Source organism: Rattus rattus, chromosome 6 (genome assembly GCF_011064425.1).
Source record: "Rattus rattus isolate New Zealand chromosome 6, Rrattus_CSIRO_v1, whole genome shotgun sequence".
Classification (NCBI taxonomy): Eukaryota; Metazoa; Chordata; class Mammalia; order Rodentia; family Muridae; genus Rattus; species Rattus rattus.
The window spans coordinates 85,142,421-85,159,883 of NC_046159.1; the positions used below are offsets into that span (position 1 = coordinate 85,142,421).

A 17,463-nucleotide genomic window follows, 5' to 3' on the forward strand; every position below is an offset into this window, starting at 1 on the left:
AGATAATATGGCACCATCGGTACTCAGCTCTTCTACAACTGCAAGCCCTAGATATCCTAACCTACCTGAAGAGAAAGCATGGAAGAGTCTCGAATGCATTGGTACAGGAGACAATTTCCTGAACAGAACACCAGTGGCTCAGGCCCTAAGATCAAGAATTAATAAATGGAACCTCATGAAACTAAAAAGCTTCTGTAAGGAAAAAGACCATGTCAATAGCACAAAATGACTGCCTACAGATTGGGAAAAAACTAATTCTACATCTGACAAAGGGCTAGTATACAAATTATATAAAGAACTCAAGAAGTTAAACTCCAACACACCAAATAACCCAATTTAAAAATGGGGCACAAAATAGAGAATTACCAACAGAGGAATCTTGAATGGCTGAGAAGCACTTAAAAATGCTCAACATCCTTAGTCATAAGGGAAATGCAAATCAAAACGACCCTGAGATTCTACCTTACACCAGTCAGAATGGCTAAGGTCAAAACCTCAAGTGACAGCACATGTTGGTGAGAATGTGGAGAAAGAAGAACACTCCTCCATTGCCGATGGGAATGCAAACTTGTACAGCCACTCTGGAAATCATTCTAATGGTTTCTCAGATTATTGGAAATGTTTCTTCCTGAAATCCAGCTATATCACTCCTTAGCATATACCCAAAAGATGCCCCACCATCTCCCAACAACATGTCCCCCACGATGTTCATCGCATCTTTATTTGTAACAACCAGAAACTGGAAACAGCCAAGATGTCCCTCAACTGAAGAATGGATACAGAAAATTTGACTCATTTACAAAATGGGATATTTTACAGGTAGAAAAACAAGAACATCATGAATTTTGCAGACAAATAGATGGAACTAGAAAATATCCTGCTCAGATCTAAAAGGACATGCATGACATATGACATGTACTCACTGATAAGTGGATATTAGCCATAAAGAACATAATACCCATGATATAACTCACTGACCCAAATAAGTTAAATGGGAAGAAAGACCCAAGCAAGAGTGCTTGAATCACATTAGAAGGGGAAACAAAATAGTCATAGGTGGCTGATGGGAGGGAGAGAACTGGGAGGAGAACGAAGAAGGGGAGGGAAACGGGGAGGCAGAATCAGTTCGGGAGAGACCGGAGAGGTCCTGTGTGCCAGAAGAATGAATGGAAATCTGCATTTGCCTGAGAGTTGGGAATATCCAGGAAATCCCAGAGACCTGGGATAGGAGAGGCTCCCAGGAGTCAATGCAGACGACCTTATTTGAGATACCTTAGAGTAGGGATATGAAACCTGAAGAGACCATCTTCTGTAGCCAGGAAAGACTTGGAAGGATAGGGTTGCCAACACACCCACTAAAAACAAAAATGCAGGGATGGAGCAAAGTCCACAGGAAAGACTAACCAATAACCAGTTCGAAACCCATCCCATGGGCAAGCACCAATGACCTATTACTGATACTCTGTTATGCTGGAGGATCCTGGAATAACTGTCCTCTGAGAGGTACTACCCACCAGTGGACAGAAATAGATGCAGTTTCTGTTCTACAACCAAACATAGCATGGAGGTGGGTGACAGTTATGAAGGAGTTGGGGAGAAGGATTGAAGGCCCAGATGGGAATTCCACAGGAAGACCAACAGAGTCAACAAACCTGGACCCTTGGGAGCTCTCAGAATCCGAGCCACTAACCAAAGAATGTACAAAGGCTGGAACGAGGCCTCACAGGGCACATCAGTGAGAAAGGATGCACCTGATCTGGGAGAAACTTGATTGTCAGGGTGGAGGGATCCCAAGGGAGGGGTCTCACCCTCTCAGAGAAGAAGAGAGAAGGATGGGGAGAGGGACTCTGTGAGGGAGGGACCCACACAGGGAGCAGTATTTGGGATGTAGAGGAGTTAATTAATTTTAAAATGTACATATATGTGTGATACAGGATACCTTTTACTCAATTTACTTGACTCTTATTTCAGTCGTATTTTTATTCAGTTGTTTTGAAACAGGGTATCCCAAGCTAGCCTCAAACTTGCCATCCTCCTGCCTTCTGCATGCTGTGATTACAGACATGTGTTACTTTGGCAAAACACTATTTTTGAAAATTAAAGAAAATGACAGATATACAGACAGACAGACACACACACACATCGAGAGAGACAGACAGACAGACACACACACACACACACACACACAGAGAGAGAGAGAGAGAGAGAGAGAGAGAGAGAGAGAGAGAGAGAGAGAGAAGAATCCAACTTGTCCAGATTTTTCTTATTAGGCAAACTACCACCTCTCTCACTTTAGTCTCCTAATTTGCCCGACTTCCCACATAATCTTTTTGGAATAATTGGGATGGCTTATGTGATATTAGTAGACCTCCTAATTGAATGTCAAGGAAGGCAGTTCCTTTTGACAAGGGGACCTCCAGCTTCATTGAGAAGCATTCAATTAGATGGAAAACAGATGCTTATTTTTGTCTTATAAACCTCAGTGCAGGTTATGTGGTAATTACTTGAAGAGCAGGATAACAATTTATGTAATCAGCAGGACCCTATAATTACTAATGCATAATTTCTAAACAGCATTTAGCAAAATGAGACCCATACATACACTTTGTAATGGAAAAGATGTGTTTGACACCACACTAAATTAAATTTAAAATTTGCATATTTTCTTCCAGGAAACACACTACCTTCATCTGCTCTATTTTGCTTGACTAATCTCTGCCTGCTTCCAGCTTCGCTGAAGGATCATGGCAGCTGTGAGTGCTGTAACTGGGGGGATGAGAAGCAGGGACAAAGCAGGGCTCACTCTGTATTCTAGAATGTACAACCCAAGAGGAGACCAGGAAAGCTGCACCCTGGCAACTTCTGTCCACAAAGAGTCTGACATGAGGTTAGAAAAAAAATTTGAAATGCAAGCGTTAGTAGGGAGCATAAAAATTATTTGCATTGATTTCTTTATTATTTATGGAAAAACTGAGCCCTGCAAAATGGCATGACTTGTTCAACAACCAGCACCAGGCAGTCAGAGGAGGAAAGCACCCACTTGGTCTCAGATGACAAATCCATTCTCCTACACATGGCTTACAGAGACGACAACCCTCACAATAACCACATTGTGAATATTTTCCTGAGACGTATTTTAAAATTTACACACATATTTACATTGCAACTCAGATGATACAGAAATCTATCAGAATTCATGGACATGATGAATTATATTTTAACTGAGCCAAGTATTGGGTATTTCATTCTTTCTCTAAATGATCATTGATGAAATCATACCTATTATTGAATTCTTACCTACAATTCCTGATGTCAGGGTAAGAGGGTTTCCAGTGTCTTCTTCAAAGCTCTGGACCTAAGATGACAAAATTCATCAATTTCACTAGAAATATTTTCATGACACATTCATTTTATTTAACTAATAATCAATAATTATCTACTGATAACGATCCAGAGGGATAAACATGACTTGACGGCAATAGATTATGGACTCCTGGGAAGAGAATGAGGAGGAGGAGATGGAGGAGGAGGCATGAGATATCCACAACAAAGACAACAAATTAAAAGAATTTAGTGAAAGGGAGAGTCACTTCTGGACAAGAGGATCAAATCTTCTTTCTAGGAGTTGTGCAATAGAACTCCTTTTGCCTCTGAAGATTGTTAAATATATGTGAGAAAGCTAGCTAGCTAAGTATTGCTTGATAAGCTTATACACAGTAATGCAGATAATACAGCTGCTACATATTCCTTCACACACCATACACACACACACACACACACACACACCCACACACACACACACATACAGAGAGAGAGAGAGAGAGAGAGAGAGAGAGAGAGAGAGAGAGAGAGATTTATTTTTGAAATATTTTGGAAAGTAATAAATAATATTCTATGAATGCTGGCCAAGCTATTGCTAAAACGAAGCAGCAACTACCACCTTTAAGTGGCAACACTGCTTGCTGTAAAATGCTTCCTAAGTTGGATACAGTTACCATTGACATTTTGGACTATTTATTGGTAGGATTTAGGTTTAGCTCATTTTTCTGGCTATAGTCATAAAGGCAAACTTTTCACTCAGGAATTTGAACGGAGTAGTACTGATACTGAGAGCTGATAAGATGCACTTCCCAGCATTCCTTTTGTTGGTTTCCGTGATCAAACCAACGTGCTTCATCACATTTTTAAATGTAATGAGAAAGTTCTCTCCCCACATCATTATCCTGAAGAAAAATCCATTGGGTATAATGCAAAGCACATTTTTTTCAATTAGAAAAAAATAATGAAAGAAAAGTGTGCAACAATTTAAAATAAATGCCAGGTATATCCCTAGGCTTCCTACCTAATCCATTGTTATTAGTTTTAAAAATCAGTAAAAATTAAATAAAGAAGCTGTCTGCATCCAATAAAGATGCCATACTGTTGGCCTCACATGTACTTTCTGTAAAACATGGTCCGTTCATAAAGGAAGGAAGGATAAAGATTATTGATCACCAACATAAAGAAGCATCTGTCATAGCATAACTGCATGAATTTCATAAGCACAAAATTCATTTAACATGCTGGGTAATGTAAAAAGAAAGAAACTGATTCAATTCTACTTAGTAGAATTAAACATGGAATATGTTGCCCTTTGCATTAGAAATCTGTGTATAATTTTTGTTGGGACTATAGTTTTGATAGTCAAGCCAAATACAGACAAAAGCAGCATTTAATAGGACTGAAGAAAACCAGGATAGATTGTCTGCAAGGGGAAATTTTGCCAACCCTAGTTAAAACTCTATTGTTCAGATTATTTATGAATACTGGTTATCATTTAAATACCTCAAAAATCTGCCATTTTAAACATTTTATTTCTTATAATTAAATGTTTAGATTGCCAGTCGAGAATAGACATTAAGCCTGATGTTAGCTCCTTTTTAATATGCACTCTTAGGCTGCGTTTTCTATAGCATTAAGTAAAATAAGAGTTATCAATAAATTCAGTCCCATCCTATTTTCCATTATCAATACATAGATAAGTGGAAATATACATATATGTATATATTTTATCAACTAAATACAAAAGGAGATATCAGAATAAAATACATATTAATATGAATGAGAGAAGTAAGAATGAAGAATTAGAGAATGCAGGTAAAACACAGCTACCATATATGAATATCAATAAATCCTGATACAAGCAAATAAAGGAAACTAACTCCCCAAATTCCAAACCCACACTGCACTCTTAGTGTTTTATTAAGGATATTGCATGACACATTTTGGCAAGCACGTCTGAACACTTTCTTTGGTTTTTATGCTATCAAGAGTTCAGCACAGAAGAGGCAACTGATACACAAATTTTTCTCAAGGTTTCCATGCTCTGAGTACAAAGAAGGAAACTTTGGGTTGAACTGATTTCTTAAAGAAGGTGAATTATGGATAGAAAGTAGATTATAAAAACCACATTGAGATACTTAGTAAAAGATAGAGTGAAAGCAAAGAGATTACTCAAATTCAGTTGGGAATAAGAAAAAAATAGGTGGGTCAATAGGGTATTTGAGAATGATCCCCTAAGCATATTTGTTTGAATGTTTGATTCCCAGTAGTAGGAACTCTTTGAGAAGGATTAAGAGGTGTGGCTTTGTTGAAGGAGGTGTGACACTCCGGCTGGGTTTGCTGTATCAAAAATCTAGGCCATTTCCAGTTAGCTTTCCCTGCAGAGTTCCTGTGGATCTGGATGTAAGCTCTCATCACTGCTTGTCTGCTGCCGTGCTCTTCCCTGTCCATGATAGTCATGGGCTTATCATCCCAAACTGTAAGCCTCTGAATGAACTGTTTCTCCTATAGTTGCCTTCATCATGGTATCTTAACACAGCAATAGAAAAGTAACTAAGAAAATAGGAGAAGGTTGGTTTCATACTAGTTTAGTTCTGTGTGAAGCAACTAAAATGACTTTAACTGTCCCAGACTAAATCAGATTTGGAACCTCTGGTAATGTAAATAGGTATGGCCCCATAGATTCATGTACTTAAGTGCTTGGACATAGGAAGTGGCACTGTTAGTAGGTATGACCTTGTTGGAGGAAGTGTGGCCTTGCTAAAGGAAGTATGTCACTGTGGAAGTAGAGCTTTGAGTTCATATAGGCTCAAGCCCTGCTCAGTGAGACATTCTCTTTCTACTACTTGCAGACTAAGGTTTAGATCTCATTCCTCCTACAGAACTATGTCTGCCTGCATGCTGCCATGCTTCTTGCCATGAGGAGAATGGACTAAACCTCTAAAACTGTAAGCCAGCCCCAGTTGACACTTTTCTTTGTAAGAGTTGCCTTGGTCATGGTGTCTCTTCAAAGCAATAAAACCCTAAGACAGAACCATAAGGTAAAATGCTAAAAGTTGGGAGATCAAGTGTATCGATGAAGTCAAGAAAGCGAAGAGAGAGATACGGTGGCCATGGGCCATTTCCAATAGGAGGAAAGCACTAGTTACAGCACTCACCTCTTCCATTTCAAAGGAGTCTGGTCCTTTACTAACAATGTGCGACAAGTTCTTGAGTTTGTCCATATGAATCCATTTCTCCTTCCAAGTTCTCCTCCTAAATGACCCCTCAGACAAACAGGTATGTGGAGACTGCTTGGCCAGTGTGCATGAGCAAGGCCCCTGCTTGTCCAGAAAACCTTGTGGAGGAGGACAAGGTGACAAGTCATTGCAGGCTTTGACAGGACCATGTTCTGTTGAAGGAAGCATTTGACATCTATCATGGCTAATGGAAGCCACCTGTAGCTCCACTCTACGGTCCCATGGCTTGGTTGGCATAGTCAAAATCTCATGTTCCATCTTGAATGATTCTGACAGTGCCGGGTCACCATCCATCCTGCTGGTCTGTCTTGAAGCTCTTCCTAAAACCTGGCTCATTTTTCTCTTATGTTCTTTCACTTCACCTGATGAAGGATTTTGCATAACCTGTCTTTCAGCTTTTTCTTCAACCTGGCTCTGTAGGGTATTAACACCATTCAGCAAAGATGAGAAGGCATTGGTAACATGATTCAGGATTTCCAACTGTCGGAACCGACCTGAAGAATATAGGAACGTAGACGTTTTACAATAGGTACTTTTTTGATGCAGTAAATAACATAGTAAGAACTAAATAATGGCGATCATCACTCAGCAGGTAAAGTTGTCTGTAGTCAATTTCAAGGATTTTAATTTGATCCCTAGAATCAACATGGTAAAATTAGAAAACCAACTCCCAAATTTGTCCTCTAGCCTCCATATGTGTGTCTTGGTATACAGGCATGTACACAGGCACACATACAGCACGTAAATTAAAATGTAAGAAAAAAGGATGTGGAACGCTCTGAGGGTGGACCAGAAGGGGGATAAAGTCTGGTCTGTAAAAATAAAATTAAAAAATAACTAAATTAAAAAAAAAGAAAAACAAATTGAAGAATGGATAATTTGCTTTTCCAAGATGAGGAAGACTGTTAAAAGTTAAGTTTTCCCGGCCATGTCCCTCTCTCTGAACATGGAACACATACCCAGCAAGAAGTTGCACCATCATAAGGAAAGCAGATAGCTTTTAAACTGAATTGGATACATATAACTTCATAGGTTCATATATACACATAATTGTTACCTGCTATTTCATTTAAAACCCTAGAGATATGTGACTCTGTATGTTTATGTGTATTATAAAATGTCAAAAGATAAGATCTAGGGCTGAGTGAGGATTTGGCTCAGTGGCAGAGTGCTGTCCTAGTGGAAAAAGTACCAACGTCAATCTCTTCTAAATTTAGATGCAATATATCTAAAGCAATATCACAGGTTCTTTACAGGAAGCTGTCCAAGTCTGCTTCCCACGACTTCATTCAGTGTTTCTCTCATCATCATGACTACCATATTCATTACCCTAGTGTGGAATAGCATATGAAATCAAGAGACCTGGTTCCAAGCCCCAGGTCAGCCACCACTGGAAGTTTGAACCCATTGTGCATGAATTAATACATATGCAGCTTTTAGTTCCATGACAAACATAGTAAATGGTCATGAATTTATTTTTTAACTTTGGTAATTATGGCTGTCTCCAAATTTCTCATACCTGGATGTACATCAAAGCAAACATATAAATAGGCAATGTTACACAAAGATTGGCTATTAAAGTTATTAAAAGAGACTCTATTGTTTTTATTCTTTCAAAAACAAATAACAATTAATGAAGAATCCCATTTGCTTTCAAAATCAATTATATTTTCAATGTGTTAGTCTTTCTTCATAATAAATGTATATATATATATATGTCATTTATATGTCATATATATTCTTAATAATATGACAATATATAAAAGTACTGGCTTAATTAGATTTAGAAGGGGACCTCGTGAAGTAAGAAATAATTTAGGTATATGATGTCATTTTGTAAAATGTGGGGAGGTAGTTTTTTTCTATATTGTTATAATAAAGCTATGGTGAGGGAAAAACAAGAAATTTTACTTTTATAGTATGGATTCATCAAACCCCTAATGATAGCATAAAGATTGGATACAGCAAATGTGGTACATTTATACAATGGAGTACTACTCAGCTATTAAAAACAATGACTTCATGAAATTCTTAGGCAAATGGATGGAACTAGAAAATATCATTCTGAGTGAGGTAACCCAGCCACAAAAGAACACACATGCCATGCACTCACTGATAAGTGGATATTAGCCCAAAAGCTCAGAATATCCAAGATACAATGTACAGACCACATGAAGCACAAGAAGAAGGAAGACCAAAATGTGGATACTTCAGTCCTTCTTAGAAGGGGGGAACAAAAATACTCACATGAGGAAATAGAGACAAAGTATGGAAAAGAGACTGAGAAAGGCCATCCAGAGACTATCACACCTAGGGATCCATCCCACATATAGTCACCAAACCCAGACACTATTGTGGATGCCAAGAAGTGCATGCTGACAGGATCCTGATATAGCTATCTCCTGAGAGGCTCTGCCAGAGCCTGACAAATACAGAGGTGCTCACAGCCAATCACTGGACTAAGAACAGGATCCCCAATGGAGGAGCTAGTAAAAGGACTGAAGGAGCTGAAGGGGTTTAAAACACCATAGGAATAACAACAGTGTAAACCAACCAGACACCCTAGAGCTCCCAGGGACTAAACCACCAACCAAAGAGTGCACATAGAGCTATCCATGGCTCCAGCTACATACATAGCAGAGAATGGCCTTGCTGGACATCAGTGGGAGGAGAGGCCTTTAGTCTGCTGAAGGCTGGGTACCCCAGTGTAGGGGAATGCCAAGGTAGGGAGTTGGGAGGGAGAGGTGAGTGGGTGTGGGAGCATCTTCACAGAAGCAGGGGAGGGGGGTGGTATAGTGGGTTTCTGGAGGGGAAACCTGGAAAGGGATAACATCTGAAATGTAAATAAAGAAAATATCCAAATAAAAGATTATATGACTCAATAATGGTAAAAGCACACATTGTTGGTCAAAGATATTCCATTGATTGTATTTCTTACTACTATAAACAAATACTTGAAAGAAAAACTTTCAGGAGAAAGAGGAGGGGTGATTCATTTGTATTTAGGTTTTCAGAAGTGCCAGTTGATCCTAGTGAAGAGGGTGTGGCATAGTATAACAGCCTTCCTCAACAAAAACAAAAAAGAAGGACAGAGAATATGCATACCCGAGCTAGTGGGCTTTCTTTTTTCCATATTTTTTGATTAATGTAGTTCTTTGACTATTTCATACATATATTTAATATATTCTGGTTACTTTCTCCCTCTGTATTCTGGTTACTATCCTCCTCCCCTCTTTTATATCTTCCCATTCCTATCATTCCTGTCCATTCCATATTCCATCCCTATCCCTTGGCCCATCTCTAGACATCTATTTTCCAGATCTGTGACACTTGATTTGCTTAGATTAACCAATGCTATCTATGTGAGCATCGGCGTGGAGCCTGGAGCAGTCACCAATGGTATGCAACTGAAGGCAGTGACTTCCTCTGTTCCAGAATATATCAGTAGCAAATAGTTAGCGGTTAAGGGTGAGGTCTTTTGAATTCCTCCTCTCTTAGTACCTGACTGTTGAGGGGCCCATTCTTATATAGACATAGTCATAGCAGGCATCTTTAGCAGCTATGAATTCAAGGTTGCGATGTCGACGTATTGCCCAAAAAAATGGCTTTTTGCACTCTCTCTTTTCATTTCTAAGTCCTTACAATATTTTCTAACTCATTTGGGTAATGTTCTATGAGCCTTAAAGGGAATTTCATTTTCTGTTTTATTTAGGGTTGGACACTTATTTTCAGCACCTTGTGCAGCCAAGAGTCTTTTCTGCATTCACTACCATTTTCTGGAATGCGGTGCTTCTCTACTTAAGACAGACAGTAACATTCCCCTATTAATACAATTCTATTCTATAAATCTATTCTGTATTCTATTTAAGTTCGTATTTTTTATTAAACTGTCAGATGGTGCTACTCACATTCGGCACAGTCTCCCCATCACTTTCATAGTTAATCCTTTCTGAAAGCATAGAGCCATACCCAGAAGTGTCCTTTACTAATTTCTTGTTTCTCAATATAGTTAACAATCAAAGTTAACCATAACAAATCCACTCCTGCTAACTCGTTGCCCACAGACCTCTCATTAAATTACTGCATTCAACACCTGGCCCTCAAGTGACTAAGAGATGACTCATGTATAAATACATTGGTCCATCTCCGAGTGTTTCTATATTCTTAACAATGTAAACAGCTCAAAAGTGCGAGTTCAAAGTCTCCTCTGAAGAGTCAGACCGTGTAAGATCAGAAATAGTTTCTATATTTCTGAAACGTGATGAACTAAAGTGTTCTGAATTCTAAAGGGAAAGACAGAATCATAGAACAAAAGGATGAGATCAAAGCAAGGCGGAAACCCCAAAGGAAAAACCTTAAATCCTGTGGCTCAATGCCAGCATCCAGGGCACAGATGGGTAATATGGAAACTACAGTGGGTTGTTAAAGCCGGATGGCTTTGGCTTTATTATTTCCAACCCATGTGGCCTCTCTCTTGGTCTTGTTCTGCTCATTGACTATGGCTTTCCATGGCAGATGTTCCGTGTAGCTGGGGTCTCTAACTTCTGGGGTCCTCTCTTCCAATTTTGTCTTCCCTCTCACAACTACATACCTTGTCCTCTCAATACCTACTGCTAGAGAACATAACTGCAAATTGCCTGACATCCCAAGCTTTAATTTGAAATACAGATGAAGGCATTCATAATTCTTTGATTTTTTTATATCCTGCAGGCTTACAAACCAGCATCACAAGCTCAGTGCGTGACTTTAATTACAGCCCTTGGGAGGCAAAGACAGACAGATTTCTATGCATTTGAGCACAATCTGGTATATTTGGTGACCTTCAGAATAGCCAGAGCTACAAAGTGAGGCCCTATCTTGAAAAACAAGCAAATAAAAAAAAAAAAAGCATCCTATTGACGAAGACAAGGCCTATCACTAGCTCAAACAGCATCCAGGCCCACCTAGAGGCATGACTGAGGCAACCTATGAATGCCCAGATGACTTTCTTAAGTAGCCTTGAATGAACAGGGTATCACCAAAATCTCCACCAATTCTTTAAAGGGAATCAAACATTTTCATTGAGCCTGTGATTAATGAGGTCTTAACCAATGCTTTTATATTTTTGCATGTGTGTGCATGTGGTGTGTAACATGTTTATGTGTGTGGGTGTATATGTGTATGCAGGTACATGTGCACATGAGTTTAAGTGTATGTGGCAGCTTGTTGTAAGGTGTCTTGCTTGATCACACCCCCCTAATACATTGATGTAGGATCTTTTGTTGAACTTGGGCCTCTCTGTTTTGGCTTGTTTGGCTACCCAGCTTGCTCCAGGGCATCCCATTTCTGCTTTCTAAGGATGAAATTACAGACATTCTTTCATGCCCACTTGATATTTACATAGGACCTATGCTCTAAACTCTGCCTCTTGCTTACAAGGCAAACATTTTAGCAACTCAATGTCTCCTCAGTTCTCACTCATGGGCTTTGGGAGTCTGGCCTCGGGTCCACACACTTGCCTAACAAAAGCTTTGCCCACTGAGCATCTCTTCAGCTGTAGGCCAATTCTTGAGAAGCCTTCAGTATGTCTTTTCTATATCCTGATGCAAAGTATTTGGTTTCTTCTAATGACTTCAGTTGTCTCAGCATTCATGATCTCCACTCCAGCTTTCCACGGTTTTCTAGGCAAACTAACTTCCAAATCTTATCATTAACACTCTGCCCAGTTTTTGTTATACATTTTGCTAGAAGCAAATATCAACAACCATACTTCAGCCTGATACTTGTCTGCTTTGAAATCTCCTCTGCCATTCTAATTAGCTCATCAGGGTTAAGTTCAGCCTCTCTTCAACAATCTGTCTGAAACAGTCATAGAAGTTTTGCCACAATATTACCTCCAGTCTGTCCCTAGTTCTCATTGGGAAGATATCTTAGCCTTTATAAGCCTCATTTTCACTGTTTACCTTCCACCAGCTCTTCAGTCTTCCAAGTTCCCTCTAGAATCACTGATTAATATTTTTATTATTATTATTATTATTATTATTATTATTATTATTATTATTATTATTATTATTATTATTATTATTATTATGTTGCATTCCTGGGCTTCTCCATTTCACGTATCTTCCCCAAATTTATCTTCTAAATCATTTCTAAATTCTTCTGAATTATATTGTCAAATAAAGTCACACCAAAGACCCTACTTCTCTAATACCATTTTTTTTGTATTGTTTGGGCAACTTTTAAATCTATGATGAAATATCTCTGTAGTTGGACTTTTGCTACTTTGTGAGTTCTTTCTTTCACTTTTCTCCAACCCCTCTTCTACTACTCTTTCAACCACCACCACCAGACAAGAGAGAAAAAAAAATAGAGAGGAAAGGAGGCATTGTTATCTTTAGACTACTTCCTGCTGATTAGGTGCATCAAGTTCCTTGGGGCAAGTTTGATCTTCACAGTTGGCTGTCAGGATATCTAATTTCTTCTTGTTGTTTCTTCTTTGTACACAACTACCTAAGAAACCAAAACTAACAGCAACCCACCAACACCCACCAACAGCAATCCGGCCTCTCAGGGTCATAGCATTTATACACCCACTGGAAAGTCCCCAGAATCCCAAATGTCACACATTTGCAGAAACGATCTGCTTTTGGAAAAATCACACCCCTGCTATAGCATGAGGCAAATCACAGGCAATTGCTGTGGACAATCTGTAGCAGCCCCATATCCCAAACCTGGAATTAAACCAAAAAATACGTATTACCTTTAATATTTGTACTTTTTAAAGAAACTAAAATTCTCACTATATACCTCAGAGGACAAACCTTTACTGATTATGGTTTCAGGTGGGCATGGTAGAGCAGAACAGCTCAGCTCTGTGCACTGGGTGAGGGTGTGTGTATTGCTGGGACTTTTGCTTCTCCCTTTTATTCCAAACTTGGCTCCTGCCTGTGGAATGGGACTGCCCAGATACCCAGTGGACCTTTCTTTCTTCATTAATCCTTTTTATAATTTCTCAAACAGCACAGCAGAAATGTGCTTAAATAATCCAGTTCTGTCTACAATGAAGGAAACACATCATGGATGCTTTCCTCCTATTCTGTCTGAACCCACATAGCAGACTCTCCAGCCTTTCCTAAGCACATCCAGTGCTCACTGGCTTTTTTCATCTGAAAGGAGAACTATTAGCTAACTTCTGCTTTGAAGAACTGGTGAATGTTTCACAGAGGACAGTGAAATTTTTTAAAGACCTTCAGAAGAATTGTTATGTTTCCAGATAATTCTGATTCCATTCTTCCCTTATGTTAAGCTTACAGGAAGTATGATCTCTTTCATGAGCTAGAGTATACAAAATTGCTTTTATGAATACATTCCATAATCTCATAAAAGTTTTGTATTTGACTAAGACAAACTTACTGATTTATTTTGTTCAGTCAAATCAGAGAACAACTGTCTTGAGCATGAATTAGCATTTTATGTTGGCCTGTGGGCAAATTAAATAACTGATTTTACTCCTTTATTTGAACCCTCTGCTCTAACTTTGATGAGACATTCTTTTCAGTTCTGTCTTGAGCATCCAACTAACTTAGATCTTGCTTATTTTACATTTGACCTCCTTAGTTTTACTGAAGTATAAATGTTCTTGTGCTATGTAAGAGAATCTTGGCTTTTCTATAATCAATGGATGAATTTCATTTGTAAAATGCCTACCTAAGTCTAAGTATTTTCTAGAAATAGCTAATTGATGAAGGAACTTTCATTTCTGGAAGGAGGAGAGACATTAGTAACTCCTTCTAGAAGTAAACACACACACACACACACACACACACACACACACACACACATCAAAGCATCCACAGGATCACATAGTCTTAAAAAATCTCACCTCTGAGATTTTGAGAACCATTTTACACACACACACACACACACACACACACACACACACACACAGAGAGAGAGAGAGAGAGAGAGAGAGAGACAGAGACAGAGACAGAGACAGAGACAGAGACAGAGACACACAGAGAGAGACAGACAGAGGGGGAGTGTAAACAGAAATCCAAGAGAAGTATTTTTTAGAAAAGTATTTGAGAAAATTCTTCGTTTTCATTGACTTAGCTTTTGGTGAACTTTAAAGACCTTATTTCAGAATCATAACTGTGTAATTTCCCATCTAAATTTTCACACTCTTTCATGTAATCCATAGGAATGGACCTCGCTAATCCAAGAGGGGATCATATCTAAATGAGTTTGAGAATGTTGTACTACCTTCCCTCTAGGAGCCTCAGGACTGTCAATCAACCCTGTGGTAAATAATTGTTCCCTACTTGGTTTCTTTCTCTCAATTTATTTGCTCATGTACATGTTCTCCAAGAGGATACGCTGATATGCCTTAGTGATAGGTATTCTACTGACCACAAGCTCGGGAAACTTGGCAAGTACACACTGGCAATATGAACTAGGTATAGTTAATCCGCAATTCAGTAAGATATGAGCGATGAGTAGCTACCACCTGCGTCTCAAGGCATAGAAAGCAGCAGTCTAAGCAGCCTCTAGTGGAGAAGAAGGTTTCATTTAATGCTTCATGAGGAGGAGGCTGGGCTGTTTCCTGGGGTGTGGCTGGTTGGGCTTACAAGAATTGTACATTCTACTACCTTGGAGTTAGGCAGTCATGTGACTTGTTTTGGACAATGACATCTAAACAGACCTGTGATGAGTATACTTTCCCATTCCCATGTTTCCCCTGTCATTGCAACTGGTGATACTCCAGATGTAGGAGGTACTGAGCAAATCCATCAGTGACACTATGGGAAAATGAATCTTGCTTCCAAGTGTACATAGCAAACCACGGCAGACAGACAAAGAGGGACTGAGAAGTCACTTTTTCCTGTTTCAAGCCCCTTGGGGGGGTTGAATAGTATCACACACAAGCAGTAGCTTATTCTGTCAAATACTGTGGCCCTCCAATACTCAGTGCCAAGTGTTGAGAGGCAATGCCACAGAGTCCCACTTACCATACAAGTCAGGGTTCTCAAAGTCTATCCTCTGCTTCTGTGCTTCAAGAAAAACACCGATGTTAATTCCTCTGGCTGCTGAACTATAACCAAGGAACCGGGCTGGAATTTGTGTGCAGATATCTGGTTCATCAGCACCAAACCCCAAGTCCAAGAGAATCTCCACTGGATCTTTTTCCCAAAATTCCAGCCATTCAGGAATGCTGAGATGAAAATAAGAATACTTTATGTTTAACAGCCCATTTAACCATAGTCCATTCTTCTTTTCCACTCACCCAGTCTTCCAGAATTTGAGTGGAAGAGGAACTTGAAAAGACAAACAGATGGTGAGTTCACCAGAACTCTCACGTGGCTCACTTGGAAGACGGTCAGATACCCCACCTAGGGGCGTGTGCCTATGGTTTACAAACAAAACCATGAGCTTATCCAACTGGCTTTCCTTTCCCACTGGGGAAGTGATAAATAGGACAGGGCAGAAAGACTAGGGAGTAAAAGTCATAGCACACTGGCAATCACCTTAAAACAATATCTGAGAGCAATCGAGGAAATAGAACACACAATATCATCAACAACTTGGAAGTGGAGAACCAAAGTTTTTTTTTGTTTGTTTGTTTGTTTTTTGTTTTTTGTTTTTATTTTAGTATCTGTCTGGGGCATCCTTAGCTACACAAATCTGCCAAGGATATTACTGAATGCATACCATAAGTTCAATGTTTCCAAATAATGATTTCAAGTCTGTAGTTAGGGTTAGAATATGTTCTGATTTTTATTTGTTTCTTTATATTTTGTCTTGGCTTGGCCAAGAAACAACAAATCCTTTCATTAAATAGTTCTAGTTTATGTTGGCACAGAAATTAAGAATCAATTATCTAGAAATTTTATGGGTACCAACTCACTTCTCACTCAAAATTTCTGGTGTTTGACCTTCCAAACGCCATGGACTCTGTGGGAACTGAGATTTCTCATAAGGTTTCAACAGGTTTTCTTGTGTTTTCATGAAGGTTTCTGTTTGCCTTTCCTTCCCATGCTACTCTCAAGAGCTTATTCAAGACACAGAAAAGTAGATAATTTTCTCTCCAGAGCTTTAGTCTCATTAGTCCCATGGGCAAGTCCCCTTCCCTTGGGTTTTTATCATGTTCACTATTTCTAATGTCACTTACAGATTTGATGATTTGCCTTCTGACCCAACCAAAGGGGGAAAAAGCATGCTAGCAACCCTCACTGAGGGGTCTAAATGGCTTTGGCTGGGATACCTTAATCATTAAAATGATTTGGAAAGCTGCAGCAACAATCAGTTGGTTCTATGCCATGGACAAATTGATATAAAGAAGGTTCGAATGAGAAATTAGTTTGGAGAGAATCCTAAATTCCACATGAAAATTTAATTTATTATCTATTGGCCCCACTGTATAAATCTTTATTCAGTCCATTTTTACTAATCTTTAGTGAACATCTGTGGTATTCTAAGCTCTGGGGCAAGGTACCTATAACACAAAGTGTCATGGCCATCAATATAAACTTTGATTGGCTTGTCACTAAACATATTATTGACTCATTTGAAGATACAATTAAGTCGTAATGTATTTAATTGCACAAGAAAGAAATAAAACAAATTCACCTTTGAAAAGTAAATTATTACATGTAAATCTTTGTTCTGAGTCCTTTACCCTGTTATCACTAAGTCCATGGGTCTCTCTTTCTCTCTCCAGATCTTACTCTCTGTGGGATTAGACATACTTTGTAAATTTTACCTGCTATCCTTGTCAATAATAATGTGGTCTCTGTATCTTTTTGCAGCTTGCAGTTGTCTTAAAATATGACACAGTGATAGTTCTACTGGGTAGAGTTGGAGTCCATACACACCCTACTTGTTTTGTCAACAAATGAAATTCCAGCAACTACAGTTCTAACCA

At 39.0% G+C, this 17,463-nt stretch overlaps 1 protein-coding gene across 1 annotated transcript in view; it reads right to left on the reverse strand.

Moving 5' to 3' along the window:
* Itprid1 (ITPR interacting domain containing 1) overlaps positions 1-17,463 on the reverse strand; it is a 131,169-nt gene that overhangs the window by 57,824 nt on the left and 55,882 nt on the right. Inside the window, exons 7-9 of the mRNA XM_032905149.1 lie at positions 15,551-15,753; positions 6,480-7,054; positions 3,298-3,355 (exon numbers count right to left, since the gene is read on the reverse strand). Coding sequence (XP_032761040.1) covers positions 3,298-3,355; positions 6,480-7,054; positions 15,551-15,753 — 836 coding nt within the window. The remainder of the gene's footprint in view (positions 1-3,297; positions 3,356-6,479; positions 7,055-15,550; positions 15,754-17,463) is intronic.